The 27,916-nt window shown below is 51.2% G+C and overlaps 13 protein-coding genes across 13 annotated transcripts; 5 read left to right on the plus strand and 8 right to left on the minus strand.

Moving 5' to 3' along the window:
• Positions 1 to 6,409: 6,409 nt before the first annotated feature.
• Positions 6,410 to 7,198, plus strand: GLOTRDRAFT_109622 (uncharacterized protein). Its single transcript, XM_007864149.1, has one exon. It carries the CDS (start codon positions 6,825 to 6,827, stop codon positions 7,065 to 7,067), a length of 243 nt encoding a protein of 80 aa, XP_007862340.1. The 5' UTR covers positions 6,410 to 6,824; the 3' UTR covers positions 7,068 to 7,198.
• On the minus strand, positions 7,186 to 8,007 carry GLOTRDRAFT_136211 (uncharacterized protein). Its single transcript, XM_007864150.1, has 4 exons — positions 7,908 to 8,007; positions 7,759 to 7,850; positions 7,532 to 7,704; positions 7,186 to 7,480 (listed from the first exon to the last, which is right to left on the minus strand). The coding sequence occupies exons 1-3, from the start codon at positions 7,955 to 7,957 to the stop codon at positions 7,562 to 7,564; spliced, it is 285 nt and encodes a 94-aa protein (XP_007862341.1). The 5' UTR covers positions 7,958 to 8,007; the 3' UTR covers positions 7,186 to 7,480; positions 7,532 to 7,561.
• Positions 8,008 to 8,075: 68 nt separating this feature from the next.
• GLOTRDRAFT_70620 (glucosyltransferase) lies at positions 8,076 to 10,522 on the plus strand (the record flags this gene model as incomplete). Its single annotated transcript, XM_007864151.1, has 12 exons — positions 8,076 to 8,432; positions 8,493 to 8,571; positions 8,619 to 8,634; positions 8,684 to 8,861; positions 8,912 to 9,065; positions 9,115 to 9,186; positions 9,238 to 9,490; positions 9,537 to 9,682; positions 9,737 to 9,873; positions 9,924 to 10,021; positions 10,079 to 10,154; positions 10,207 to 10,522. Exons 1-12 carry the CDS (start codon positions 8,236 to 8,238, stop codon positions 10,520 to 10,522), a joined length of 1,722 nt encoding a protein of 573 aa, XP_007862342.1. The 5' UTR covers positions 8,076 to 8,235.
• GLOTRDRAFT_55182 (P-loop containing nucleoside triphosphate hydrolase protein) lies at positions 9,557 to 12,452 on the minus strand. The gene is made up of 18 exons (XM_007863675.1): positions 12,411 to 12,452; positions 12,340 to 12,357; positions 12,281 to 12,287; positions 12,043 to 12,224; positions 11,864 to 11,987; positions 11,759 to 11,806; positions 11,695 to 11,703; positions 11,326 to 11,629; positions 11,244 to 11,265; positions 11,175 to 11,186; positions 11,089 to 11,123; positions 10,812 to 11,033; positions 10,680 to 10,759; positions 10,207 to 10,626; positions 10,079 to 10,154; positions 9,924 to 10,021; positions 9,737 to 9,873; positions 9,557 to 9,682 (listed from the first exon to the last, which is right to left on the minus strand). The coding sequence occupies exons 1-14, from the start codon at positions 12,432 to 12,434 to the stop codon at positions 10,604 to 10,606; spliced, it is 1,110 nt and encodes a 369-aa protein (XP_007861866.1). The 5' UTR covers positions 12,435 to 12,452; the 3' UTR covers positions 9,557 to 9,682; positions 9,737 to 9,873; positions 9,924 to 10,021; positions 10,079 to 10,154; positions 10,207 to 10,603.
• Positions 12,453 to 12,645: 193 nt separating this feature from the next.
• On the plus strand, positions 12,646 to 14,902 carry GLOTRDRAFT_70627 (uncharacterized protein). The gene is made up of 8 exons (XM_007864152.1): positions 12,646 to 12,798; positions 12,850 to 12,905; positions 13,033 to 13,240; positions 13,294 to 13,390; positions 13,444 to 13,536; positions 13,591 to 13,853; positions 13,914 to 13,940; positions 13,993 to 14,902. The coding sequence occupies exons 1-8, from the start codon at positions 12,751 to 12,753 to the stop codon at positions 14,719 to 14,721; spliced, it is 1,521 nt and encodes a 506-aa protein (XP_007862343.1). The 5' UTR covers positions 12,646 to 12,750; the 3' UTR covers positions 14,722 to 14,902.
• Positions 14,903 to 15,282: 380 nt separating this feature from the next.
• Positions 15,283 to 17,921, plus strand: GLOTRDRAFT_136215 (sugar transporter; the record flags this gene model as incomplete). The annotated part of the gene is made up of 14 exons (XM_007864153.1): positions 15,283 to 15,659; positions 15,711 to 15,753; positions 15,804 to 15,893; positions 15,951 to 16,133; positions 16,188 to 16,295; positions 16,412 to 16,428; positions 16,476 to 16,566; positions 16,623 to 16,642; positions 16,700 to 16,951; positions 17,006 to 17,012; positions 17,066 to 17,353; positions 17,407 to 17,542; positions 17,605 to 17,682; positions 17,737 to 17,921. The coding sequence occupies exons 1-14, from the start codon at positions 15,472 to 15,474 to the stop codon at positions 17,919 to 17,921; spliced, it is 1,686 nt and encodes a 561-aa protein (XP_007862344.1). The 5' UTR covers positions 15,283 to 15,471.
• Positions 17,314 to 18,898, minus strand: GLOTRDRAFT_114041 (LexA/Signal peptidase; the record flags this gene model as incomplete). The annotated part of the gene is made up of 9 exons (XM_007864154.1): positions 17,314 to 17,353; positions 17,407 to 17,542; positions 17,605 to 17,682; positions 17,737 to 18,236; positions 18,297 to 18,340; positions 18,393 to 18,459; positions 18,507 to 18,567; positions 18,617 to 18,723; positions 18,782 to 18,898. 6 exons carry the CDS (start codon positions 18,896 to 18,898, stop codon positions 18,054 to 18,056), a joined length of 579 nt encoding a protein of 192 aa, XP_007862345.1. The 3' UTR covers positions 17,314 to 17,353; positions 17,407 to 17,542; positions 17,605 to 17,682; positions 17,737 to 18,053.
• A 357-nt stretch (positions 18,899 to 19,255) lies between these two features.
• GLOTRDRAFT_125622 (uncharacterized protein) lies at positions 19,256 to 20,654 on the minus strand (the record flags this gene model as incomplete). Its single annotated transcript, XM_007864155.1, has 8 exons — positions 19,256 to 19,438; positions 19,492 to 19,586; positions 19,649 to 19,763; positions 19,820 to 19,890; positions 19,951 to 20,215; positions 20,272 to 20,403; positions 20,455 to 20,583; positions 20,640 to 20,654. The coding sequence occupies 8 exons, from the start codon at positions 20,652 to 20,654 to the stop codon at positions 19,256 to 19,258; spliced, it is 1,005 nt and encodes a 334-aa protein (XP_007862346.1).
• Positions 20,655 to 20,863: 209 nt separating this feature from the next.
• On the minus strand, positions 20,864 to 21,211 carry GLOTRDRAFT_33439 (uncharacterized protein; the record flags this gene model as incomplete). The annotated part of the gene is made up of 2 exons (XM_007863511.1): positions 20,864 to 20,965; positions 21,005 to 21,211. 2 exons carry the CDS (start codon positions 21,209 to 21,211, stop codon positions 20,864 to 20,866), a joined length of 309 nt encoding a protein of 102 aa, XP_007861702.1.
• A 187-nt stretch (positions 21,212 to 21,398) lies between these two features.
• On the minus strand, positions 21,399 to 23,046 carry GLOTRDRAFT_70634 (uncharacterized protein; the record flags this gene model as incomplete). Its single annotated transcript, XM_007864156.1, has 4 exons — positions 22,783 to 23,046; positions 22,444 to 22,728; positions 21,968 to 22,391; positions 21,399 to 21,915 (listed from the first exon to the last, which is right to left on the minus strand). The coding sequence occupies exons 1-4, from the start codon at positions 22,931 to 22,933 to the stop codon at positions 21,399 to 21,401; spliced, it is 1,377 nt and encodes a 458-aa protein (XP_007862347.1). The 5' UTR covers positions 22,934 to 23,046.
• Positions 23,047 to 23,114: 68 nt separating this feature from the next.
• Positions 23,115 to 25,149, minus strand: GLOTRDRAFT_136218 (uncharacterized protein). The gene is made up of 5 exons (XM_007864157.1): positions 25,048 to 25,149; positions 24,740 to 24,968; positions 24,602 to 24,678; positions 24,517 to 24,548; positions 23,115 to 24,465 (listed from the first exon to the last, which is right to left on the minus strand). Exons 2-5 carry the CDS (start codon positions 24,817 to 24,819, stop codon positions 23,392 to 23,394), a joined length of 1,263 nt encoding a protein of 420 aa, XP_007862348.1. The 5' UTR covers positions 24,820 to 24,968; positions 25,048 to 25,149; the 3' UTR covers positions 23,115 to 23,391.
• Positions 25,150 to 25,286: 137 nt separating this feature from the next.
• Positions 25,287 to 26,121, plus strand: GLOTRDRAFT_33173 (uncharacterized protein; the record flags this gene model as incomplete). The annotated part of the gene is made up of 6 exons (XM_007863487.1): positions 25,287 to 25,350; positions 25,401 to 25,425; positions 25,474 to 25,691; positions 25,747 to 25,899; positions 25,944 to 26,038; positions 26,092 to 26,121. The coding sequence occupies 6 exons, from the start codon at positions 25,287 to 25,289 to the stop codon at positions 26,119 to 26,121; spliced, it is 585 nt and encodes a 194-aa protein (XP_007861678.1).
• Positions 26,122 to 26,461: 340 nt separating this feature from the next.
• On the minus strand, positions 26,462 to 27,580 carry GLOTRDRAFT_103352 (uncharacterized protein; the record flags this gene model as incomplete). Its single annotated transcript, XM_007864158.1, has 6 exons — positions 26,462 to 26,661; positions 26,729 to 26,890; positions 26,948 to 27,237; positions 27,294 to 27,379; positions 27,438 to 27,501; positions 27,561 to 27,580. 6 exons carry the CDS (start codon positions 27,578 to 27,580, stop codon positions 26,462 to 26,464), a joined length of 822 nt encoding a protein of 273 aa, XP_007862349.1.
• Positions 27,581 to 27,916: the final 336 nt, after the last annotated feature.

Below are 27,916 nucleotides of genomic sequence, written 5' to 3' on the forward strand. Positions count from 1 at the left end.
CCGGGTGAGTACCCTAGGTGAACTCCCTTTCTGCTCGCTTTATGGGCGGATATCTGCCATGTAAGTGCTCAGTACACTCTATCAGCCTTTGTAAACTGTGGGTACGGAGTGTTGAAGAGTCAGGACCTACCATTATTCTTTGGTAGATCTGTCTCTCTCTCTAGCTTCACTGCTGCCTTAGGTGCTATCAATGTATTAACGGGGCCCAGGTACGTCCTATAACTCCTCTAAAAATGTATCTTATGCTGCAGGTCGCATGGTGCGCCGTCCCCGCCGCTCCCCGCCTGTCTGTTGAGGTCCCTTTGTCCGGTGAGTTCCTCTTATGCCCACAAATCCCCCCTTAGCCCCCACCCTCCTATAGTCCTATTCCTCGTCGAAATATGTATATAAAACTGATATTCAAGCTTTATTGTCCCTCAGGAGCACCACTAAATCGGAAATTTCGTTTTGTTCAGCATGTATGCCCCAGACATACATAGATATCAAGGGAATGGACCATATTGGTCCCTTATATGTATTACCACTATACATCATCGGCGATGTAGAATATAATGACAATTTACTGAATTTTATACGATTTTATTCGAGGTGCTACACACTACCTATTGTCGACGTCGTCGGGAACAGCGACAACCAGCGTCGGGCACAGCGGCACTGTGATGTCATCGTGTTGGTGGGCGCCATCAGTCCCCTTTTGGCAGCTGTCTATTTTGGTACGTCGGTCCACGCGACGCTACGGCTGGGGCCAGTGCTACCGCCGGAGTCTTCTGGAGGCTCCGTACTCTACTACCCTACAAGGCTGGCGGTGTTCCTGGTGCTTCCGCCGGAGTTAGGAGAAACATCTTTTGAGTCTTATAAGCGTGGACGCGCTGCTCGATCGTCCACTCTTATAAGCCTTGTTCTTTGGGAAGGTCAGGTGTGACTCAAAACTTTGTACATAAGGGTTTTATGTAAATACAGAAAAAAATACCCAAGACTGCTTTATGAATACTGCCCCGTATGTAGACATATGTGAATAAATTTTGAGTAACCCAATATGAAGTTATGAGACTTCTACGAAATTTGAGAAGCTCTGCACGTGCACCTACATGACTATCCAGGAGGATTCAGGGTAACTGGCCATGGGATTATTCTATTTGGCAACCCCCCGTTGATACACCCCACTAGGTTCTGTTCGCGGAAGCAGCTCTGCCTTCGCCTCTACTGTCCATATAGCAGGTTCCTATCGCTAACTATCCATCGCCCTCCATCAGGAAAACCCTCCTAATCTAGTTATATCTAATTATGACTAATCCTGCATAATTATGCAGGATCAGCTGCATTATGTAGTTCTATCTAATTATACAAGTTAGGTTTGTCCCCTAGCTAATTAGACATAATTATCACCAATTAGACAGCATCATCTGCTGTTAGATGGCCATTATGTCGCAAGCATATCACATCAGCTCCAGGAATAACACAAGGAGCATGGAGATATATTCACAATGTAGCTACAGACAGGCATGTAGCTACACTTTTCTGCCTCATCGGCCTATCACTTCCCCACAAAGCCAGCTCTGAAAACTGTCAATGGCAGATCAGGACAAGAGAAGCCACCAGCAAAGCATGGGTATGGCAGACCATGCAACCATCAGAACACACCTTGATATGAGACACTGCAAATCACCTGAATATAGGCCTGGGCATGAAGAAATATAACCTATTGTATACAGTATCATCAGCCACCAGCACCGCACGGCAAGGAGCAACAACTTACTCAAGGCAGATTATGCGCAGATGCTCCACACCGGGCAAGGCTGTGCAAGACATGCATGTACATGCCAGACACTTCAGGCATGGACACGACACATCCAGGCAAGGGCCGGGGGCAGCAAAAGCACAGTGGTGACGGCAAGACATACCATCAGAGACCACAGCAATAGCTCAACAATGTTGAGTACGTACCTCTCCGATCAGCTCTTGAGTGTCTATAAACCCACATGAGCAGGCCCGCTAGTGAGTCCATCAGCACATCCCCGAGTGTCTACGGTTGTGCGCCCTCCTCGAGGAGGTAGCCTGCACCCTGCATTGCAACCAAACCAACAAATCAGTGTATGGCACACAGGATTTGTCGTGAACTGACTGTACTCACCTTAAAGGGTGCACATATAAAGTGGGGTGCAGGCAGGAGCTGACTGACACTTCATTGAGCACATATCATATTCGCAGGATTAAGTAGGATGCGGTCACTGGAGCAACAGAGATCCGGAATGCCACAGGAAGGGCACCAGCAGCCATTAAAGAAACCCGTTGTCATGAGACTTTGTTGCACAGCAGAAATGACTGAACGTACCAAGAGAAGTCACCCGCAACATCCTGCATGAATCAAGACCCATGAGCATAGACGAGCCCGCGCACGAGTTGGCGCATGACCATGGAACTGAAAAGTTCCTTGCGCGAGGGGGAATGTAACGGACGCAACGACGGCAAGCGAGCCAGCGAAGAAGGAAAATGAGAGAGTACTATCATTGGGGGGGTTCTGTAAAAGTCAGATTTTTTACAGAACTCCGAAATCTCGAGAAGTATGCTACAGGGAGCTTAGCGGGTTGGTAAGTATATGCATTGTATACCATACAGATGGTCTGTGAAGTCAGAATTGCCTCAAGTTGGCCCCTTGTCGTATGGGAGGTTGAACACCGTCCAAAATGCCCACTGTAACAGGTCTGGTGGCCACTTGATGGGTAGATCTGCCAGCCTACACAGCCCCGGCATATATCAGCTTGCCTAGAGGAGGTGTTTCTTGTATGTGTAAACCTCCTGCGCCCACCCGATAATAGCTGCAGGCTTGTGAAGTGCCCGTATGATAGATTTTACAGAACTCCAAGGGCCCAAGGGCGTGACAGATGCGTGACAGACGCGCGCGGATCGGATAGTGTTACCCCGCGTGACGTTTTTACATTACTCCCCGCAAGTGCTGTCTGTCTGCGGCATCTCTCTGTATTACTCTGTACATAGTGAATCGAGATCATTCTTTTTGCAGATGGTACTTAGGAAGGTATACTATGATGCCTGAGTGAAATAACATGGAATGATGAAGAAGGTAGCCCTTGGCCGGTCATATTGTCAAGTTTTTACAGAACCCCCCCAATGATAGTACGCGAATGTCAAACACGGCAAATTGAATCGGAGTTCAAAACGCGATATCAACAGCATCATGTGACCGGCTACTTGTAACCGGATTACCCGGCTCTGATGAGAAAGCGCTAAGTCTGTCTGATTCCACAGATTTTGGCACTGAACTACTTTTCTCATTGACTTTGAGAGCCTCTCAGGAACCTCGCGTGCACATACAGACTTCCTCGCATGCCGCCGAGCATGTTGTGGACGACATCATGCAGACCGCAAATAAGCCTGGAGCCCAGAGCTACGATACAGGTGGAATGGGGAGTACACAACCAAGAGCGGTAAAACAGCCAAACAATCAGTAAAGGCGCTACAAAGCGAAGGTCCAAGTAATCACAGCCAATCACAATCAATCAATTGCAATCCCTACTGCACAGACACATAGCGTGCAAAAATCAACCACCAAAATACAAAATTCACATGGTAACAAATAATCTAATCATCGAAATACACAGCAACCACAATACTTGCTGAAACAAAACAGTACAACACACCAAAAAAAAAAAAAACAAAGCAAATACACATAAACATGCATCCAACACACAAAGCACCGAACAATAAGTCGAACATAGCAAAGCACAAAGGTATCACCCGATGCCCAACAATGACATAGCACGACCGCTATTCTGATTACACGCACTCAAGTTGTGTCATAAGTAGACAGCAGCCAATCACAGCTATCTAATCCCAACAGGCGCGGCGATATGCCTCAGCCACCGACTACAAACCGCCACAAAAGTCAATTCCCACGGTAAGAACATGCCACAGATGACAACGAGCATGCAGGAAAAGACGGAGGTACGATAAAATGCTCAAAATATTCCAGTGGATGGATGACCCAAAAAACCTCTTTGTAGAAGAAATCACGGAAATACACCGAAAACTCAGGACGAAAACACAGTATTATTGAAAACAGAGACTACAAATCCGATTTTGTAGTCTTTTTATAGTCTCCAATACTAGTGGACTTTAAAGCGGACATTAAACAGTGTAGTCAAGACTACAACCAAAAAGTCGCACGCATTCTTGGCATTGCGATTCCCACGGGGTACAACATTCGGCATGCACCCAATTTTGCAGGTAAGGACTCATCCTTTGTAAACTCAGGACTTGTAACCAATATATAATATCCCCTTATCACCTTATCAGTCGGGGCTGCGGCGGACCTCCCGACCACGCGCGACACAGCGCGAGCTCGCAAGCTCGAACCCGACCCCCGAAAATCCAACAGTGGGTGCATATGCTGGCCCATCGATATCCATGCAGTGCAGCTGCCTCAGCAGGGTCTGGAGTCTGAGCACCCATTCTCTTAGACTGTCCTTCTGAGCCAGGTATATCAACCCTCCGCCAGGTTACGCTCTGTATCGTGTACAGCCTGCTAGTGATGCCGCGGTCTGGCTTGGTCCGGTTATTGGCCCAAATTTCCAGACCTGGGACTGGACCCAAGGTCCAGTTCGGGTAAATGACTGGACCGTGAACCTCAAAGAACCCGAAATGGCATTGGGTCCAGTCAGGTTCGGGTTCGAACCCTTCAAAATTGCCATATTTAGGTACGGTTCGGGCATTGTGGCTCCACCTGGACCTCATTTCAGGTTTGGTCCACCCCAAAGCCGGACCGCGGACCAGAACCTGGGTCCGGTCCGAGGTTCGAACCGGTTCTCCCAGGTTCGGGAACCGGACTGCGGCATCACTACACCCTGCACGCCCACCACTGTCTTAACAGTGACGCATCTTGTGCACGCCGGCAGCCACACCGTGACCGCCCAGGCCGTCCGTAATCGCTGCTTTTCGGCGAGTCCCGAGCCATCAGTCACATCAGTCACAGGTTTGAGAAACCCCTCTGAACTTTGTAACTTCGCAGGGGTTTCCAGTGAAACCCGGGTTCTTCTGTGGACGGGGGGTTGCCAAATAGAATAATCCACTGGCCATGGCATGTCAAACAGTCAGTGTACAGGATTCGAGCTTCACCGATTTAATTCCAGCATTTTATACATACATGGAGTCTGAGTACGGAGTATTCAAGGGATATGACACGTTCTCGCCCTTTAATGAGCCGGCTACTGTTCCTACAATGCCTCCACAGCACCCTTACTCTACGGACATCTCATGGGCCGATTTTCGCTATTCCTTCACTACCACATTTTTTTCTATATTTAAAACCCTTATGTACAAAGTTTTGAGTCAATCCAATCCCTGCCGCAGGTGCTATGGATTTTTCTTGTCTGCAGGCCATCTCGCGCCTCGCAAATACATATATAGCAGTAATTCCAGGTTCACCTGCAAAATAGCACCAACTAAAAGTGCCGACGGTATGAAATGGCCACAGATCCACCTCAGATCCCGATGTTCCTGAAGCGTCGTTCCAAGATCCAACGCCCGATACCTCATTCCGCAGCTGTTGGCTGTGGCGGCCACGGCCTCTGCCCAAGAACCAGTGCTTCAGAGGCCGCTGCAAGCATGGTCAACGACATGCATGCAAGGCAATCCGAGTGATCAAGCAGCTCTGAATTCCTCCTGGGTCCTCATCCCTCTCGACTTCTACCTTTCCACGAGCTCTTTGAAAGGAGTCCACAGCGACCGAACTAATGAACAGCTGACAAGATCGACTTGTTCGCTATAGACAAAAGTGTAATGGGCCGGTCAGCATTAGGGGACCCTAATAGATAACCGAGCCATGGAATGCCCGCATCTCCCGTTCTGCATGACTGCTGTCCATATCTACCAACCGCCGGCCAGCTGCTGTCGAGTGAGTACACAGTCTGTCAGTTAGCACGTTCAGCACCGATAATCGCTCATTGCAATAGCGCCCAATCGTTTTCTTGCGAGCGCAGTCGAACATCCAACATGAAATCTCTGTCGTCCTTTGTCACTGCGTTCAAGAACAGGGAGGTGACCCGGCGTAAATCCGCCCGACAAAGCACGCGCGAACCAGAGGAGTTCATCTCCTATCTACCTGGAACACAGGAAGTCTATCCGCAGACCAAGCCCCACCACGCCACCCGTGCAAGCAGGAGAGCCTCTGGAAACACTTTACGCAGCGCGAGGAGCGTACCAGCCTTCCGCGACGATCGACCGGGGACAGCACCAGCGTCCACATCGTACAGACCTCGCGATGCGGTGCACGGGCAGTGCGCTTTGACCATGTCGAATGGGATAAGTCGCGCGTCACAGGATGTGGACACTTGGCTGCCTGCACCTACGAGATGCTGGTCTCCGTTGACATTTGATGGATCTCGAGTTCAGGGAAGTCGTTTCCTGGAATCTTTCCTAAGCACCACCTCGGAGAGGGATTATTCGGAGGGCGTAGCTATTCCTCCTCACCTCGACCAGCGCCCTCGTGCTCGCACTGGTTCCTCAGCGCAGACTCCCCCGAGCCATCAACCTGTCATCCCAATCATCGTACTCTCGGACGATGAAGATGTCGCAGGATCACCGGGCCGCCTTTTGGAGCCGGTTGGCAACTGCTACGCTGAATGTGTCTCTGACTTCCTAGATCTCGGAGGAAGCAACGAAAATGACGAGGATGACTGCGAAGAACCGGAAAACAGATATACTGTTGGGACAGGGCTTCCTGAGGGAGAGGCAGGGCGAAGACCTCGCACTGCATCCACCACCGCTTCCCATGAATCACTGCTCTCCATCAGATCAAGCACTCTCTCGAAATGCTCGAGCGCTTCCAAGGATATCACATTAGAGATGTTCCCCACACCTCCCCCGCTCATTGTCCCTCCTCCGCCCCGCGGCCTTCCTCCCGCGATACCTTTGCCATTTGGGACGAAACCCCGCCCCTCCACGGCCGACGCCCTACGGCAGAGACCTCATACCAATCGACCAAAGGAACTCCGGAAGTCCAAGTCAGCAGGGCAGCTTGGATGATCCGGACGACAGCAGCCTCGATTGCTTGAATGGGAAGCCGACCTTCCTCCGGAGAAACCTGCGGAGACCACGCATACAACTTCGTCCTCTATAATAACAAGGGATTCGACACAGAGCGACTCGCAAGCCGGCGGTTGTGATACTTCCTCGACGTCGACCGACTCCGCGCCTAATACGCCGTCACCACGCTCCGGCTCTTTCCCATATCGAACAGAAGTCCTGGCTGCGACTGAGGCCAATCATATGATGGAGCTCGTGCTTGCCACCCATGAGTCAGTGAAGGAGCGGAGACGGATGAGTATGTTGTCAGTGTCGGAATGTGGGAGCATACGATGGGGAGTGGCGGTCTAGATGGCGCGCCCTCGTTCGTGGTACTATAAATTACCGCCTGTGATATCACAATAGCCTGTAGCAACATATCACCGGATATCAAGATTCGTCACTAGCAAGAGAATGGGTGCTGCCTGCCTCGTAAGACTGACTGAACACTTACAGGTGGAACAGGACGCCTACGTGCGCAACCTCATTGCTTCTTCTTCGTGTCCTTTGGTACATCCGGAGGGACTGACGCGGGAGACTTGTCTTCCAGTATGGAGAGGATAATATATGTCACTAGAACGACGTTGGCCGCGAAGACGGCCGTGATTGCAGCGTAATTAGAGTTTCCTGAACCGAGTGAATTAGTCTCCATCTTCGTGTGGAACATAGGGAACAGCTCACCATTCCAAACGTATCTTTCAGAGAGAAAATACGATGAAATAGGGATGATACCCAGGGAAAGACTGAACAGGATCAGCTTAGTGAGGACACCACTGTTTACACAACCATTGTCAGCGAATGGTCCGCTTTATCTATCAGAAGAGGCAGACCCTTTGGCTGCCTGGTCTGTTATATTTGCAGGTTTAGCTTGTTCGCTCATTGGTGATTGCGCGATCGACGTAAGGGGAAGGGCGAGCTCGAGGAAGTATCAGATTGATCGCGACGCGTCGACGACTCGAGCTAAGACTCGACCGTGTCTTGCATTTAGCCACAGCCACCAAGTTTTATCTTGTACTGAGCCCTCTTACTTGCCCGCTCTATATTTTCCTCATAACTGGAAGGGCGAAGACTGAGGTAACCCGTATAATCTTACACACAAAGTCTCAGATTCCAATTATTGAACGTGTTGCTGGGATCACCCGCTTGTGATCACAGCTTATGTCGTCACCTCTACGCTGTCGGACTCATGTACAAGCAGGTCGCCGTCCCGAGGAAATCCTAGAAGAGGAACCCAAAGGATTGGATGATATCGAACCAAAGAACCCTTCTTCGTGGTGGCATCTGGATGCGTCTGCTTCGGAATGGGATATCTTCATCCTCTCGACATCATTGAAGCTCCTGCTCTTCCCAGCATAGTATGTTGATCCTACAGCATATGTTGCACGCATGATTCTGAAAGAATTTACACTCCGTAGTCGTTCTACGGATTTCGAGGTCCACCGGAATTGGTTGGCAATAACACATTCTCTGCCCTTGTCTCAATGGTACTACGATGTGAGTCGGGGGCATCCAAGCATCGGCGGTATCTCACATTTGAATAGACCACCTCAGAGTGGAGTAAGCTCAGCGTTATATACAATGAATGCCGTCTGAGTGCCTGCCATAGCCTTGGACTATCCTCCGTTCTTTGCTTACTTCGAGAAGCTACTCTCGATTCCAGCAGCCTTCATTGACAGGCGTATAGTCGATTTGAACAACCTGAACTACGGCGCTTGGTCGGTCGTGGCTTATCAACGTACCACTGTGATCGTGGCGGAGTTAGTCCTGGCAGCGGTCGCGTTAAAGTAACTTGAGGATTTCCCTTACATGATGACCACTACTGACGCGATTTCAGGTTTGTTCGAGGGGCAGTGGACCCACTCATGCAGAGAATCGTGTCTGCTTCACTAGTTTTGCATCCAGGGTTCCTCATTGTGGATCATATACACTTCCAGTACAACGGGTTTATGTTCGGTATCCTACTATGGTCGATTTACATGGCACGTCAAGTGAGTTACCTCCCGAAAAGCCTGCCACTCCCCTCATTATGCCACGCAGGGAGACAAACTAGCCAGCGGATTTCTGTTCGCCGTTCTGCTTAATTTCAAGCATATCTACATGTACTTGGCTGTACGTCTTCTCTGAACTGTCCAGTTGTCTGCTCTCACGGTGCACAAGTAGCCAGCCTACTTCGTATATCTGCTACGCTCTTTCTGTATGTCCCCTCAAGGACAGCTGCTCCCCCGCAATTTCCTGTTGCTAGCCAATATTGTACTGGTCGTCTTCGTGGTCTCCTTGGGTCCCTTCATCTTGATGGGGCAGTTGCCGCAACTACTCTCGAGGTTATTCCCATTCACTCGGGGCCTTAATCACGCTTATTGGGCGCCGAATGCTTGGGCCCTCGTTACAGCCGCTGATCGAGTCCTTCTGCATAGTAGGTGGTCGTCTTTAATCTTCTGACTGAAGCTCACTATTCTCAGTCGTCAAGCAAACTGGAGTCAAGCTTGCTCTGAATGCGTCCGGCGTGGCTTCGACATCTAGGGGACTAGTCGGCGACACAGTCTTTGCTGTGTTGCCAAACGTCAAGCCTATACATACATTCTTAGTCACATTGCTATCCCAAACGGTAATGACGAAAGTACTTCGTGTTCCTGCCAGTCCTTCACGCCTTCTCTGCTAGGTATTCCTTGTGAAACTATCGCGCGTGCCTACGTACAAGTCCTTCCTCGGAGCTCTGACTCTCTGCGGATACACGTCTTACATGTTTGGCTGGCACGTACACGAGAAAGCCATTTTGCTGGTCTTGGTACCACTAAGGTGGGAGCGGGATGAACCACGCTGACTATCCCCGCTAATGAATACAGCAGTCTACTTGCTCCCGAAAGCTACGCTTATTTCAGAACGTTTACCATTGCCAGCGCCGCTGGCGTCTTCTCGCTGTTCCCATTGCTTTTCACCCCTGCCGGTGCATTATCCATTTCTTGGACTGTTTGGACGCAGCTGACGGTGGGGTGAACAACAGAGATATTTGTCGAAGTTCTGTGCAGCATTCTCTGGGCGACCTTGATTTTCGTGCCACTCAATCGGCGTCTGTACGAGTAAGTCAGCGCTATCCAACTATTAACCTTGTATCTGATCGATTCTTACGAGATTTCCGAGATCCCTGCCATCTGTAATAATGGACCTGCTGGAGAAGCTATACCTCGCCGGCTTCCTATTGCTGCAGGTACTCGTTATGGCCCTTCCGGCCTTGGAGGCGTGGATTACAGGCGCAAGGCAGGCAACCGGAGCCACAAAATGCATTGCGGGGGAGTTCTCTTGTCCGGAACCAGATCCCGCACAGATTACGAAGTCGGAGGCGTCCAACCTCGCCTTCCTGCCCCTTATGATGACCAGCGTTTACTGCGCTGTGGGTTTAGTCTGGGCTTTCCTACGCTTATCGTTTATATATCTCAGACAGGAGTAAATATTCGTGGTGTTCAAGGGTGCTCCATCAAGGCTAGACTTATACACTATAGCTACAAAATGACAACGCTTGAACTCTTCTTTACTTCTTCACAATATGGACGACTGCCGAATTGCTGTATTAGCACATTTTTCACGGATGGTAGTTTACCACGCACCGTCTTCATCCTCGAGCACATGGTCTAACCCGACCTTTTGCCCTCGCGCATGCTTAGCACTCGAACCCCACACAATGGCGCTGTGAGTAACGATTAGACTCAACCAATTGAGCGACGACGACTGGGGCGCACTATTTCATCTGTTTCGCTATTTCCTTGTGGATCGAGTTGCAAAAATCTTGCACTGTGCTGCGTCCACGGCGGAGTACAACAGGCTGGGAGTAGTCGGGAGGAGCCTTGCGCGGCTTCGTGTATACTCGAACAAGGTCAAGCCGCTCCCACATTCTGTCGATAAGTTCATCGATATTCAACCATTCTTTCGATGATATTGGGACGCTGTGAGGAATTTTATATCTGCAGTGGAGAATGGGAAGTTAAGTCAAGGTTTGAATCCACCCAACCGACATACAGCAGGTCAAGTTCTTCAATTGAAATAGCATCAATCTGAGGCAATCCGATCAGCACATATTTTCAGAATAGCGTCTAATGACGAACCTTGTTCAGCACCTAAGGAGTGTGGGATGGTGACCATCAGCTGCGACACCTGCCATGAAATACACTCACGTATATGGCGGGAATGTACACTCTGAATTATGGGATGAAATATTTTCCTATAGTGACTATACAACAACCGCAGCGGACGTACCTGTTGCCTTCTATGACGTCCACGAGGTCGTCTGCCGTAGCGTTGGGCTGCCGAATGGCGACGTCACAATTGCTAAGCTTGTACTCGCTCAGTATCGCTTTAATCTCATCATGATCGATGTTTGTGAGGGGGACAGTATTCGTGATCGCGATGCCGCCTTTATCCTTCTTCCGCACAGTAATGGCGGGTGGTTTCTTATTCAGTCGGATTCCAAAGCCCTCCAACTCTGCTTCGATGATCCTCTTGTCGTTAAGAGGCTTCAGGACGTCGAGAACAATGAAAATGAGGTTACACGTTCGAGCGACTGCGAGGGAGCGTAGTGCCTGTATTCAGTAACCACGGTTTTCAAGTATTCGCCACAATTCATACCGGCAATGACTGAGCTACGCGTAAGTAATGATTCAGACAATGGCGAATCATTGAGCGAGCGTACCTTGTCTTCCTCTACCTCGACCATCATTGGCACCTTCAATGATACCGGCTGCGACGATAGAAAAGCCTTAGCATAGTCACACAGTGAAGCGGAGGAGGAACTGACGTAAATCCAGAATTTGTATGGGTGCGCCATGCACTTTCAGTGTACCAGGCACTGTTGTGAGGGTCGTGAAGTCGATGGCGGACACTTCGGAGTGGGTGCCCGTCAATTTGGACATCAGGGTGGACTAGGGAACGTCAGAACCATGCCTCAAGACCCGGCCATGCATGCATGCAACATACCTTTCCCACCGAAGGAAATCCGACAAACCCCACAGATGCTACACCGGTTCGAGCTACATCGAAGCCTACGCCTCCCCCGCCTCCTCCACCTCCACTTGTGGGATCAAGAAGGTCGCGCCGAAGTTTTGCGAGCTTCGCCTTGAGTTGGCCCAAGTGATAACTTGTGGCCTTATTCTTTTGCGCTACACAGCCATTGGGGTGAGTTTTGCTGCCTAACAGAGGGCACCGGTGGACATACTCCTGGCCTGCAAGAGGTATATTCAGCATAGGCCAAAGCACACAGTGCAATTTAGGTACCATTTCATCTTCGATTTCCTTCGTATCATTACTGTTAGAATGGTTAAGAACAGTGAATAGCAAGACCTCACTTTGATCTTTTGCAAGGTCGTCATTGTTGCGGTTAAAGGTTGTGTATCCCGAAATGGAAATCAACCAAGCAGGCGCAAAGCGCGCTAGCCATCCGTGGACCGTGGCACTGGCAACAACAGCCACTACCTTCCAGTTAGCCATAGACCTCGCCCTGTTCTCGCCGTCGCTCTCGTCGTCTGCACCGTCCAGTCGCTCTTTGACACCTCTCTTTACTGTGTATGACGCTGGCTGGCCCTGCTACAACACTCCAAACCTCGACCTCACCTGCGTTCTTTAACTAAACACCACAAGCGACTGCGGACCACAGCCTTCGCCCATCGCCCATCTCCCTGCGTCGATATGTGTGGAGGGCCAGCATGGAAGAGAGAAGCAGTACTAGACCACAAGGTGCGCTACAATGAGTTTGGTGCCTTCACTTGCCCTAAGAGGGATTTCTAGTTCGACTTCGTGGACGTCAGAGAATTCACAGATAATGGCTTTGGCATGCGAATGAAGTATGTGCTACTCCTCTTCACTACTGTCCTTTGAATTTCCCTGAGCCTGGTGGATTTGGGTCACCGCTGTTGTTACTGAGGCGTTCGTCTCGTTCGGCCTACCCGGAGGCTGACATGTCGTTGACAGGTATCTCTGGCTCTACGTAGTCGTGCTCAAGTCCTTCCTCGTCTACGTCTCCGATATCTTCACCGCCGTCACCATGTTGACCACTGACGGTTGGTCCAACGAGACGTTGGAAAGCTGTGAGCACCAGCAGAATAGCAACTGCCTCAACATTTCGTTCTCAGTTGGCAAGTGGATATTCGTCGGGTGCATCATATTTTCCTTCTTACTTGTGAGTCCCATTCCATTGATGTTAGCACAAGTAGCTGAGATTTTATCAAATAGCTGGCATACGAGGCGCGGAAGTCGAAGAAGATCGTTGCTAGTCGGGATATCTCCTACGCCTTCACCAACATCATGGCACAACACTACTACTCTCTGAGTGAGCATTATGTCCATGACATGAGTTGTACACTGATCTGACTCTGTTACTAGGATCATACGATCACTTCTGCTTTTTCGATCACTTGAGCAACTCTACCAAAAGATCCGACGACTTTGCTTTCTGGATCTTCTTCACATTCAAGAGTAAGTTATATGATCGGCTGGTCATTGACATATTTACCCAAATACTCTCTCCAGCGTGGAAGCAGCTCCTCCTTGCCGATGGTCCCCGCCAGACCATAAATGCCATCACCTTGTACGAGTTCTACCAGAGTAAGGCGGATGACGGAGATTGGTACGATGTGGAGAAGTATTTCCGCGGGAACAAGAACATTTCGACCAGTATCCTCACCGTCACGACACTGTTCACTGTGGTCATCTTTCTCTTCGGTTTGGTCCAGCTTATCTTGGCCGGTATCGCGTACGTTCCCTGGCTGTGCTATATCCGAGGTAACTTGAAGGTATGACAGACACATCTAAGTGCTGTAGCGTCCATGTGTACTGACCGTAATTCGAATCAGGAATACGTGTGTCACAAGGTCGACAAGGTAAGTTCAGGCATATCCCAACGTGATCCATGCGTGACTGGTCGTATTTTAGCGTATTGCTGAGGTTATCAGGCGACGCAACAAGCAACGTCTGGCCAAAGCCCAAGCCCTGGCTAAGAAGGAGGCGGCTGGTGACTTCTCTCATCTCAAGAATAGCAAGGGTGAAATAGTGAAACAATTGCCTCAGCCTACCTTGCCCAACATCTCCCTCGACGACGATGAGGATGATTCCTCGTCGATGCGCACCCGCGTTCCTCCCAGCCAGTACACCGCTCAGAACGACTACTATTACCATTCTGATTATAAAGCCGAGTACGACTATCCACCCATGCCGGCCTACGGAAATCAGTATCAGGGTGCTTATGGTGCCTACAATCAATCCGCCACTACCTTTGCCGATGACCAAAAGATGTACGATGACGACTACAGCAGCACTCACCATCTAGCCCTCGGTGCTGCACCCTTCGCACATCAGAACGACAGTCGGCCCTCATCCCTACCCGATCCATACGCTACACCTCCTCAGCATAATGGCTACATGGCGGAGCCGTGCGACGTCTACGCCGGGACTGCTCAACCCATGCATTATGCATCTCCAGACCAACATATGGGTGCGCCGTCTTACGAAGAGGCTACCCAGGACTATCCTAGTCCAACATCCGGCGGCCCTCCGCCCAGGTCACTTTCGGCGCAGATGTCGCAACTTCAATACAATGACCAGCACGGGCACCCAGGACATCAGCAGGGGTCCGGGCAGGGCGGAGGAGGGTACGCCTTATAGATAGCTGGATGGACAGGTGGTACGCCTTCTGGCAGGCTATGCTTGGTATCTTGTAGCGCCTTGCTTACGCTGTTCCGCCTATCATCCTTGTACATACCTTGTGACCATAGTCTTCCCCTTGTCTACTACCAAATAATCGTATTTCGGTGATTCATTGAGACTGATGATACGTAAACACACCCAGCTGATGACCTTGCCGGTGGAGCGCCGCTGAGTCCAAAGCAGCTCGGAGTGTGGCTGCAGCACTTCCGAGATCGAACGGCGCGATCCAACCAGCCCCCGTTTCAAGAAAACATAACATGATCCGGCAATGGTGCCCTTGACGATCTTCGAGGCATGACGTTGTAGGTATGTTTTGCACACCAAATCCTCTGATGTTGTGTGATAACTCGGTCGCTTCATTCAGCCAAACACAGAGGCGCCAGTAGGCGTCCCCCATGTGCCTCTGTAGCTCCACAACACTCAAACTTTCGAGGGTTCTCATCTTCCGAACACGGCTGCCATACGGCATCATGTCTACAGTTTGTTATTTCTGGCATCGAAGTCGAACCGGACTGCCGAGGGCAGTCACGACTGACAGGTATATAAGATCAGGGATGCAAGTACCATGTCCCTCGAAGGAACGTCTCTCTGTGCTCCTCTTCCTTGTTTCGACGTCTTGTACATTCGGGTCTGCCTTATCACGGAGCGATTCATTATTAGTGTCCAGAGGCTTTCACTTTTCAGACGTCTTTACCCCCTGTATCCATCATGTCGCGATCACCCTCCCCTTCACCGAGTAAATCCAAGGATACCACAGACTGGCGAGTCGATGATGCTACGGACACGCCCCCTTCCGAGTTCGAGGCGGAAGTCACGTCCCATCTGCCCACTTTAAGAGGCCGCAGGCTAACCGCTGCCCTGGCCGTTGTAGCTGGGACAGGCTTCACGCTATTCGGGTTTGTACATTCCCTGGCGAAGCGCAAATACCACTAATTAGGTTGGTACAGGTATGACCAGGGTGTTATGTCCGCTCTGCTAACAGCAAACCAGGTATGGTTCCTTCAGGCTCACGCTGTTCGCCTCTTAGTCGTTGCCCCCAGTTTGAGAAAGTATTCCCACAAACGGTGGTCCCGGCAGACGGCAGTAAGCCCGAGCATGCGACTCTTCAAAGCTTTCTTGTCGCTATATATGTTTGTAGTCCCGTCAAGGTATTGTCCACGGGTCAATACTGATGTTTGCGATGTTAGGAAATCGGCTGCCTTGTCGGCGCGTTATCAAACCTTTGGATAGGCGACCGGCTCGGTCGGCGAAAGACTATCGTTCTCGGTGGAATCATCATGATCATTGGAGCAATTCTTCAGGCCTCTTCGTATTCCTATGCACAAATGGTCGTAGCGCGGATTGTCACCGGTCTCGGAAATGGTCTAAACGTGCGTCTTTCCTACTTCAATCCGGGCAACAGAGTATCTGGAATCTCAATTTAGACTTCCACTGTTCCTTCGTACCATGCGGAGTGTTCACCCGCCGCGAAACGAGGAAGCTTCATTATGATTGAGGGTAGCTTGATTACTTTCGGCATCATGATCTCGTACGTCATTCCTCGCTTGCCGCTTCCACTATTGCACTAAGCACTTTTATAGATATGTAAGTCATATCAGCCTGCTGGTCACGTAATCTCGTCATTCATCAATTTCTTGCGGACTTGTAGTGGATAGACTTCGCATGGTGCGCGGCCCTTCATCTGCAATCTGTCGTCGCTAATCCTTTTGTAGCTTTTGGGCTCAGTCTTCGTCTGCCCAGTGGCGGGTACCCATAGCACTTCAGATCCTGTTTGCACTCGTTCTCATCGGCGGTATCACATTCGTGAGTATCTCGATACATACCGCCTTCGGGATGCTTGACTTACCTTGCGATTACAGCTTCCTGAGTCCCCCCGATGGTGCGCTTTCAGACCTAGAAATGCACGATGATGTCTGACTTTATTGCTTCTATATAGGCTCGTCAAGAACGGTCGCAATGCCGAGGCCCTTGCTGTCATCTCCGCGCTCGATGATAAACCCCCGTCAGACCCAGACGTGCAACGTACCTTCATTGGAATCCGTGAAGCTGTTGCTATGGAGGGCGGTGCCGGCAAGGCTTCGCTGCGGGAGCTCTTCCACAGAGGACCGAGCCAGAACTTCCGGCGTGCGGCCCTGGGAATCGTCAATCAGTGCTTCCAGCAAATCAGCGGTATCAACCTGATCACCTAGTAAGTCTTGGTTTTTCATCGCTCTGAAGATGATGCTGATAACTTTCTTACCAGCTATGCTGTGAGTACTTGTGGTGGTGTTCGCGTAGGCCAATAATTAACGAGTACTTTAAGACGCTGCTCTTCGAGAGACTGGGAATCAACGATAGGAACTCGCGTATCATCGCCGCATGCAACGGAACGGAGTACTTCATGGCCAGCCTGATCGCTATCTTCCTCATCGATCGCGTTGGGCGTCGCAAGCTCATGTTGTTCGGGTCAGTGGGACAGACCCTCACCATGGTCTTACTAGCTATCCTCGGTGCGATCGACAACTCTGCAACGCAAGTCGTGTCGGCGGTTCTGCTCTTTGTCTTCAACTCGTTCTTCGCCGTCGGCTGGCTGGGGATGACTTGGTTATACGTACGTCTTGAGTTCAATTATGCCCAGTAGGAGTACACTGACTTGTGACGTAGCCTGCCGAAATTGTGGGACTGAGGATCCGGGCTCCGGCGAACGCTCTAAGTACCGCATCCAACTGGATCTTCAACTTTGTTGTCGTGATGGTCACTGGACCTGCGTTCGACCATATCAAATGGCGGACTTATATCGGTTGGTAGATGGCATTGGTCTCTGACCCGAGGTTGATCGTCGGCTGATTGTTACTTATCCAGTTTTCGCCGCTTTGAACGCCTTCATTATACCCGTCGTGTACCTGTTCTTCCCCGAGACTGCTGGCCGCTCGCTGGAAGGTAAGCTTTGCAGTCATCATTGTACATGCTCGGTGTTGAAAGCCCGTTTCGTAGACATGGATGTTGTATTTGCCCTGGCCTACAGGGAAGGAGTATCCCCGGTTAAGGTCTCCTTGCGCAAGGACGTGCCTTTGGCTGGGTCACCCGAGGCGGACGAGATCCTAGGCCTGGCTCCCCAGGACCATCAGGGTAACGTTATTCGCCGACTTGAAGAAAAGAGACGCGCCGGAGACGCGTGAAAGAGATGAATCATAATTTATAGCCTCATGATCACGACTGATGGTAGAGATATACCATAGATCCTCGTGTAGCAGATAGTATATGCTGGAGCCCGATTGTATCAACATCGCTAGGTTTGCTGCTACCCATTCTTAACTGCCTATTGTCACTCTTGACTCCCGCCATCGTTGCCTCTCGATGTCTGCTTGCTCGTGACGCCATGCCGGGCCCCTGGGAAGGTCTGTACGATGTTTTCGATGTGAGGGCACTGGGCCTATCCTGTCGAGCGGGAAGATGATGTAGAATAACTTCGAGTCGATCAGAGCCAGCGGTACCTAGAAATGTGTCAGGGACTTTGTAGTGGTCCTTCCTGCAAATAATGTATAGATACGTACAGGACCGAATTTGTTACTGTCGTCTGAGTGGAAGCGCTCATCGCCTAATAATGACCTGGTACATGAAGTATAAAACAGGCGCAGCCCAGATCATACCTTCTATCCAAACGTGCCCCTCTGGAACGCGCACCTCCGCATCGGGGTAGGGCGGTAATGTCTTTACCTTCGAAACGGTCCATCATGCTGTCCTCAAGTGAAGTATCCACTCACGATATCCCCAGCCAAGGCGATTATCCTTTTCACGAATAATCTGTTCGGGTCCGAGGGTGACCTGTAGGCTGGATAAGCCGAGTGGGGCTGAGGTGTATCGTTACTCGTACCACACGGCGACAATGTCTCCCCTCTCATACTGAGGCATAACCTTTGCATGATACCGGTCGAATATAATGACGTCTTGCCATTCAGACGTGTTGGGATTTAACGTAGGCTGCCTGGGACTAGTATCACTTCTATCCAGCGGCGCAGTGCGGGCGTAAGTGGCGTACCTGCATGCTCGGTCCTTTGACTTGCTTGATTACGGCGAAGTACTCAGTAAACACTATGGCAGTCGGAAGCCAGAATAGAGAGTATAAAGATCGTCGGAGAATTGGACGGTCTTTCATCACTCGGGTCCAGGAAGTCCGGAACCCCTGCCATCGTCTTCGCAGAGCAGATGACGCCAACTTCAGCATTGACAAGTGCGACGCCGTCCTAAGCAGGTGGAAACTGCTAGTGATAGGGTGTTGATTACTCCTCGAAAAATGCTAAAGCTTGTAGCTTCCTTGCAATTTAGAAGTTGCATAGAAGTTCAAAACCTTGTCGAAGCCAGCGCGAGTTTGCGATCGAGATCTCAGATCTGGCTGGCATACGCCACCTCTGCTGTCACTGCAGTGTTACATACATTTCTCCAATGCGAGACTACGGATACAAAGTATACCCAATAGTACACTATTCCTCTTCCACTATCCTCAATACCTCTTCTACCTCACCAGCTTCGCTTCAACTTCCTCCTTCTCCTTCTCCTCCTGCTCGTCGTCGTCATCATCCACAAACCCCACAGGCGTGATGTACCATATCATCTCCTTCGAAAGAGCCAACCCCAGTGCATCAATATTCTCCAGAAGTGTGACACGCGTCTGCGCGCGGTTGTACGCAGCCGACTCCTGCAGACAGACCGAGTGAATAGAGCAGCCAGGACGAGAAGGATAAGGCTGACATTCATCGGGACAACGACAATTTGGTGCCCTCGCACACCCGCGACAACGTTCACTTGCCTCAGATCGTCGTCACTCACAGTAGGCGCCACGCGGCCTGCCATTACAATATTCAATATCAGGCCCGCCAACTCGTATCGATAGATTAAAGGGACTTACGGCCCGGCACTTGCTCCCCATCACGGATAGAGTGCTCTGGATGTGCAAAGGAAGCGTATTTCTTTCCCTCCAATAAGGGAATGCAATTGCTTAGAGGGTACCAAGTGTAGTCTTCCTGCGTATGAAGGAGTCAAGGATGATACGCAAGCTTATATATCGCAACACACGCACGGGATCAAGCAGGTAGGACGGGGAATACTCGCCCTTGTACCGCATCTTTTGACAAGAGTGGATGTAGAAGCCTGTGAACCATAAGTGAAATTGATCCGTCACTTGACGGCTAAAAGGACTCGCGCACATACCCATGTATAATGAATCAACCCCAGTGACGCCGGCGTCATTTATTTCTTTCGCGAGGGCCGTCTCCCGCATAGCGCTCAGCTTACCGAGCGAGTACTGCTCCCACTTCTTGTCGTACATGAAGTACACGCTGGACACACAGCCAGGAAGGATATCGATCACGCCCATGGCGATGAGCTCTCCGTCCACTCTGTACAGCTGATGATACGATCCGAAGGTGGGTGGGAGATGGGCAGGCGGCGTACTTGGATACGGCATTAGCTCGTGCTAGAGGAAGAAACAAGTATAGTAAGGACGTTAGTGCAGGAGCATGGCAATCTTACGTGCAGCGGCGACTCGACAAGGAAGCGCTTGAAACCAGACGGACGATTGTCGTCATCCAGATGTATTTCCTTTTGGTATTTCTCGTATAGAGCGTACTTCTCTTCACTGTATGCGGAGGGCTCTAGGATTACCTACACATAGTCATCCGTGAGCTGCGTAACTGGCGAAGGTAAGTGGCTCACTTCGAACTGGTGCGCGGGTTTCTCGCCGGTGTCTTTCACGAAGGAATACTCGGATGCGTGGATCGCCGACACGAGGGAGAATTCAGGCTGTTTCTTCGAGGTGCCTGTCCCTCCTCGCGACTTTGCAGACTATCTAGCACAAGAGGATCGGATGAGGTCCCGCCACAGCTTGGGCATAGACGCACGTTGTCCGTGTCCATTTTATCAGAAGTATTGCCCTCTAAAATAAACCGGTTCCATCTGAGTTGCGATGCATCCAGACATCAATGAAGGCGCATATCGAGTAGCACAATGACGAATCTACCGGTTGACAAGCTTTCGGTGGCTGCGGGACGGCTTGAACTGGAGAGCATCCAGCCTAAGCATTGTACTTTGTTACAATACCCTTCGGAGTCCCGCACCAAGAGACTCACTTGATGGTATATTGCGGGCAACACGAGCGCCTTAGATCGGGTTTGTAGCAGTACGTACCAGATCTCCTCCATCCCCTATCGATCATCTTCTGGTACGCCTACACGAGCACGTAGGCGGACAAGCTTCTACAGTTCACATTCGTACTTACATCGCAGGAAAGCCGCACCGCAATCAGACCCCCGTCTTTGTGGCTCGATGCTGTTAGGCTTCTGCCGCCCGGAGGTCCGCAATACCCGCATGAGCTTGCACGGGGAGACTTAGGCGTCACAATGGATTGTATGCTGGACATGTCGAGTAGGCTAGAATCAGCAAGGAACCTGCGCCTCTGACTTCGCGGATCCATTTGATTCCAAGTCGCGTGACGTCACGCGCGTTAACGCCATAACCGCGATTTACAGTGTAATTACAGTAAATCCAAAATCAATCCATTGATACAAGTATAAGCGGATGGTATGAGAGTACATGTGTGCAAGACGACAAGCAAGAGTGCATGATAGATGCCGATACCTGATGACCAAGAGCCGGAGCAATCAACCCCAGCCATCCCACCGACCGTACCGTCTGAATTCCTTCAAGGCACACTCGTGGCTCTCCTTGCCCTCTTTCTCCTTCTCTTTGCCCTTCTCAGTACGGCTGGAGAAGGACGAGCCGCTAGACGACCTAGGACGGTGCATGGATATCGACCTGGGAGGTGCTGCGGACGCAGAAACCCCAGACGAAGGCGAAGCCACAGACGCAGTCGATGCTGATCCTGACTTTGGTAGCGATAGACGGTACCAGCCACCAGAATAAGTGAGAGCCACTAGTTGGTGTTCTAGCGGGGCATCACGATCAGGACTAGGTCGATCAGATGGCACTTGTATCCACCCTACAACACATCTCTCCTCGTCAGCAACGTTCAACTTGGGCGCCCGAGAAGCCTGTGTCTCAATCGATGCGTGTGGCGACTGTGCTGGTAATCGATACTGCGCATAGGACCATTCAGAGCCAAAATAATTAGGAAGGGGGAGGAAAGGTGTGAGTGCGGAGAATGTCGACTGCCGGTTGCTGGGACAGAGGTCAGAATTACACGAGTATAGAAAGTATCCCAGCGACTCACGCTTGGCCTGAATTAGCCGTGATGGTGAAGACGTGCACTGTACCCTTGTCACTCCACACGCAAAGCTCTTTCTCATCAGGCCGAAATGCAACACCGTAGATCTCAGCCTTGTCTGTACCTCTCCGGAACTCCCGCACGAGCTTGCCGGTATGTGAGTCCCAGACCCGAACCAGCGTACCTTTGGACGATGTCGTTGCAAGCAGCCTGCCAGATGGTGGAACCGAGAGTGTACTTAGGGAACCGGTATGTGCGGCAACGATGGAGACTGGATGTTTGGTGGGTCTCGGTGGTGGCTTTGCCTGAGATGGTGCTGCATTGGCAGGTGGTGGACATGGAGGGAGATGAATGAGCTGTACATGCCCTGTCTGACGGCCGGGTATGGCTAGCAGGGTAGCACCTGTAGCTGCGGCCATTGCGACCAGACCTGAGCTGCCATGAGTCCCAGGTTCAACTATTGCGTATATCGTATTACTCACCTCTAGAGTTATCGCATGTATCCCACTCTCCGAATCTCGAAACGCGCTCCCCGACCTCGAACAGCACGACTCTCCTGCGCAATGCGACCGCTAGCCACCCTCTCCTGCACGCAAAGCCTCGCACTCGTTCCCTAAACTCAAGCTCCGCAACCTCTCTGCGTAAGGAATCATCCCATAGCACTACCTTGTTCGGAGGATATAACGGGCTACGTCCACCACCGAGCAGGAATAGCAGGTTCGAGGTATGCAGCGGAAGAACAGCGGCAAGGGTTCCCCCAGTCAGTTCTTGCAGATCTATGTCAAGAGACGAAGCTATCTCGTCCAGTTCGATTCACATACCTCGCTTCCGCAGGAGCGTTAGGGGGTAGGCGCGGTACACCGCGAAGCCCGCTGGTGTCGAGCAAGTAAACAGCCGATAGTCCGCATCGAAGCGTGCGTCTAGGATGCGGATGGGATTAGTCGCGGTTATGGAATGTCGTTGAAGATTCATTAGGTCGTGGAGCTAGATGGGTATCAAGGTGGATAAGGGCTATAGAGACGGCATGAAGTTCGTGTGCCTCTTTCCCCGAGCTGCAGTGCGCGGGTGGCTTGCAATTGAGTGCTGGAGCGGCACGCGATTCCGGATCCGACAACCGATAGCTCTGTCACGACTCAGGAACTAGACTCAGGATACTTGATTCAACTTCTAATTCTTGATGCATAGATGCAGTGATGACCACTAGTATACAAGCCACAGATGCACAGAAAACGCCCTATACCACCAAAGAAACGACGATTCAGAGCATCCTCCGTTTCGAGCCTCCAAGTTTCGTGAAAGAGAAAAGATGATAATAGTAAGCGATACATGAGCATTTGTTAGTCAATCGGCGTAGATGAAATACAGCATATAAATGAACACTTTCCATCGCTTCCCGCTGCCCCTCGTTAATTCCTCGTGCTTGGGCGCCGCTACTGTTTTGCGCTCGTGGGATTCCAGGACTTCGGCGGACGCAAGTCGACGTTGGCAAGCTGCAGCCTAGCTGTCTTGAACTCGAGCTCCTCCATCTGGTTCTGTGCAATCTGGGCAGCCTTGATCTCCGCCTGCCGCTGAATCTCCGCTTCGGAATCGTCAGAGAGATAGTCCGTGAACCCCTCGGAGGTCACTGTGCTCTCGCTCAAAGACCCGGAGCTCGCCGAACCACCGCTCTCGCTACTGGCGCTGTTGGGACCCTTTCGGGTAACCTTCATGCCAGTGAAGACCTCACTCAGGCTTGCCCTTCTATGGTTCTGAGGACGTCTGGAAAGCGAAGCTGTGTTGCTGGAGATCTCGGTGGATCGCGTTGGCGGGGAGGGCGATTTATTGGCTGCTGCCGTGGTATTGGCGGTGGAGGCACGACGACGTAGTGTAGGGTGAGGTGACTCTTCGGGTAGCAGGGGTTTCGCCATAGTGGGAGTTTGTAATGCTGCAGAAACAGACGGGCGGCGGGCGGAACCCCGTCGACCAACTGACCCATCCAGTTCCTTGGATTTAGAACCTGGAGACGAGTGTGCCTGCTCGCTGCGCTTCTCTCCGTGACGGTAATTCTCTCGTGGCTCCATTTGAGAGGGGGAAGACGAAATATGGAGTCCCATATTCCGAGAAAGACTGCCCGTCAGGGAAGACACTGTCTGTTTCGGGCTGCCGTTTGAACGGCTCTTGGGTGGTATGCCCATGGGTGCCGTCCTTATTGGAACGATAGTGGCCTTGACTGTTCCTCCACTGCTGCCACTGTTCTTCCTCTCCATAGAAGGCGCCGGAGGCGAATTGGGCGATCGCGGCGTGTTGATGGACTGGCTGTGGAGAGGGGGAGACCTAGTGGCTACAACTCTGTCCAATAATGCCTTAATTTCCGGTGGTATCGGGATGTTGTGAACAGAGCTGACAGCAAGCCAGTCTGCGGCAGGGACGAGCTTGTGTTCGCCCGCTCCAGGAGGTCGACAACATCCAGGCCACCCAGGATTCCTACTACCTGACAGCTGCGGTGGCGGGTTCCTTTCAGCCCACTACAGCAATGGCATCAGCGATCGCTCCAAGACAGGATGTAGATCGCTTGCCTTGCAGTATCCGCATCCATTGAACGTTTGGACTAGGGAGGGATGCGATTAGATAACCGTCAATTAACTCGCGGCTGATACTGACCCTCAGCGTTCTTCATATATATGACTTCGTGAGGGTGGGCGGCCTTATTTCTGCAGACATCTCGCTTGTGGGGGCATCTGAGGGCGCCATCGTGATGGATAAGCGCTAGCCCGCACAGAGTATTGCACAGCTGCTCACCTGGCGCTGCTAGGCCTGTAGACCTTGCACATCGGGCAAGTGCTGATCGCCTGCTCCAGAGAGCCTTGGACGACGCACATGGAGGGCCAGAGCGGGTGGATGGACGGGGACCCGGACAGTTAAATAGAGGGGCAGCTGGGGAGTGCTAAAAAGGGCATATAAAGCTGTTTGTACTGAGAAAGAACTCTTGTACTGAGAAGGCCCGCCCGGCATGTGGTTCCCCCTCTGGCTGATCGGTTCGGTTTAGGACGAGCATGGGGTTTCGACGATAAGCTGGACGGCGGCGGCAGAAACAGAATAAAACTGACGAGCTGGACGTGTCTGCGCTTATAAGCAGGTCTGCGCTGCCACGAGGATTGCGGATGTAAATACTCGCTCTTCCAGCCGTCCTCGAGGCAGCGTCCTTGTTGACTCCTCTATGAGCGGAAGCATCCCGGCGGGGAGATTACCGGCCTGATTATGATATCGGACGCAATTGACGCTCTGCACTGCACTGCCGTAACGCGTCTGCGCCCGCCGCTGTCTCACCTTCGTTTCCGCCGTCATCATGGGCAAGTCGCAGAGCAAACTCTCGCCCGAGCAGCTCGCAGACCTGCAGAAGAACACCTATTGTGAGTACCGCTCGTCGTCGCCGTGTTCTTCACGCGATTCATGGGCTCAGTCGATAAGAGAGAGCTCCAGCAATGGTGCGTGCTACCCGCGTTGTATTTGCATAGCAACTAACCCGCGCTCAGGTACAAGGGCTTCCTGAAAGACTGCCCGTCCGGCCAACTCGACAAGACTGAGTTTGGCCGAATCTACAAACAGTTCTTCCCTTTTGGAGACCCGGGGGAGTTTGCGGATTACGTTTTCAATGTTTTCGACGAGAACAAGAACGGAACGATCGACTTCAAGGAGTTTATTTGTGCGCTCAGTGTGACCAGTAGAGGGCGGTTGGACGAGAAACTTAAATGTGCGCCTATCACCCCATCGTAGGAGACCTGGCTCTGATCCTGTTCCACACCCAGGGGCGTTCCAACTATACGATATCGACGGGGACGGCTTTATTACATACCATGAGATGCTGCAGATTGTACAGTCCATTTACAAGATGACAGGGCAAATGGTGAAGCTCCCAGCTGATGAAGATACTCCAGAAAAGGTCAGATCGCCTCTGCTATGTGTGATCGCCACATCTGACACCGAAAAAAACTATAGCGCGTAGATAAGATCTTCAGGAATATGGACAGAGATAAAGATGCAAAACTAACGTACGACGAGTTTGTGGAAGGAAGTAAGCAGGACCCGACAATCGTTCAGGTGCGTTGCAGTTCCACTGCTCCCGAACCCATCGTTCATGGCATGCAATGCAGGCTCTGTCGCTTTATGACGGTCTGGTATAGTGCCATTCTCGGCTACGCCTTGTTTCTTGGTGAGTTTGTCCTCGTGTCAAAGTCGTGCTTACCTGTGGATCTGACGATGTGCAGGTGACTTGTATCTTTGTATCTCTACAGATAGACTATACGGCGGTGATATAGCACCCCAGTATTCGAAATATCTTACAACAGTACATGAATGATGTGGCGACCTCGGCGGCGTTCGGTGTTGGACTTCGTATGTAACTGTCGTACGTCGTCGCATGGACACTACCTCGCACTGTAACTTTATACCGGATAATATGTTAGTCTGTTGTGCAACCATCTATATCGTTCAGGCTGGCCCCAGCTGATGACCTATTTACTGCTACGACGATGGAGGGAATTTCCCATATCTTCTAAGCACCCTCTGTTCCACGTCCTTCCCTACCCAAGAGTACAACCCTTCGGCAAGCTCAAGATTATCCTTCTCCGCTATGAGTAGCTTGTTGTAATCCTGAGCTTGTCCCGGCGCTTGCGGGACCCCGGCCGCGAATGGAGTCGCCATATCACGCGCAGCGTCAGCAGCTAAGAACAGAGTCCGAGGACATCAGACGTCCAGAACGGAGCTAAGAAAATACCATCACCAACTGACCGTTATCTCCGCCAAGGATCAGGCGGTACAAGCCATTCAGACCGAAGAAGTTGAGGAAGTACCAGGACAGAGAAGAGACCCATCTGACGTCCATGTCGGGTGTTTCAATACCGCGCTGGAGCATAGACTTGAAGCCGAGGGTCAGAGGGAACGGTAACTTGACTACACCGTACCTCCAATCAGCAATGCACCAACACCGGCATCTGGACTTCCACTCACTAAGCACAAACCCTTGGAAGAAGAAATTTATCCATCCCATGATAACCATTTGCGGGACCATCATGACCATCTGAGTCTTCATTCCCGCCATCATACCGTCCATTGCATTTGGGTCAGAGAGGGGATTTGGGGGAGTCGAGGGCGCATCTCCCTGCGGAGGACCGTCCTTCAGATAGGTGCCGGCTGTGAAGGCTTGCGAGAGATTCTGAGATATAGACTTGTAGAACGACTCTGGCACGGGGGAGTTAGTGGATGTCGCACGTAATACCTGCGAATGAACCAGAGCACGCCTGATGTCGAGACCTTTGCATCGGCTGAGATCAGGACGGAGTATGGTGGCACTCACTGTTCCCGAATGGCAGCTCTGGACAGTTTTTTTGGTGGTGACTGCAGTAAAATGACAACATAATGACGCAGTATCCCAACCAATATCTGGAAACCGACATGAGCTTGAAGTAACTCTGCTGGCAGCGCAATTCATGACACGTACCATTACAAGGGTGATCGGGAAGAGTACCCAGTCCCGTATTTGGGGGTCGAGGTACAGCGACACTCTGCAAGCAAGACGGCAAACATGAATTAGAGAAGAGGTGGAATGCTAGAGGCAACGTACACATTTAAGTTGCTCAACATGGTTCGCGTTAGAGGTGCTTTGGACTTCGGAAGCTGTCCAAAGCGCGGGACCGACGCGCGCATCCCTCGCGTCTTGACTTAGACTAGATCGTCGTACGTCAAATGTTATACCGTGGCTGCCTGCTCGCAGTCCTCAATCTCCACGGCCCTGCATCTTTCATTAGACTAACGATCCCTTCAAAGTGCTTGTGGAAACATGGCTGGTATCCTCGCTCACTTGGAACTTCTCACGAACTCATCTGCTGAATCGGACGCTGATCGAAGGAGCGCGGAGGAATGGCTGAGGTCCGTGAGGATAAATTCGAAATATAGGTCAGCTGTTGACAACTTTGTCAA

The sequence above is a fragment of the Gloeophyllum trabeum genome (assembly GCF_000344685.1).
Source record: "Gloeophyllum trabeum ATCC 11539 unplaced genomic scaffold GLOTRscaffold_00002, whole genome shotgun sequence".
Taxonomy (NCBI): Eukaryota; Fungi; Basidiomycota; class Agaricomycetes; order Gloeophyllales; family Gloeophyllaceae; genus Gloeophyllum; species Gloeophyllum trabeum.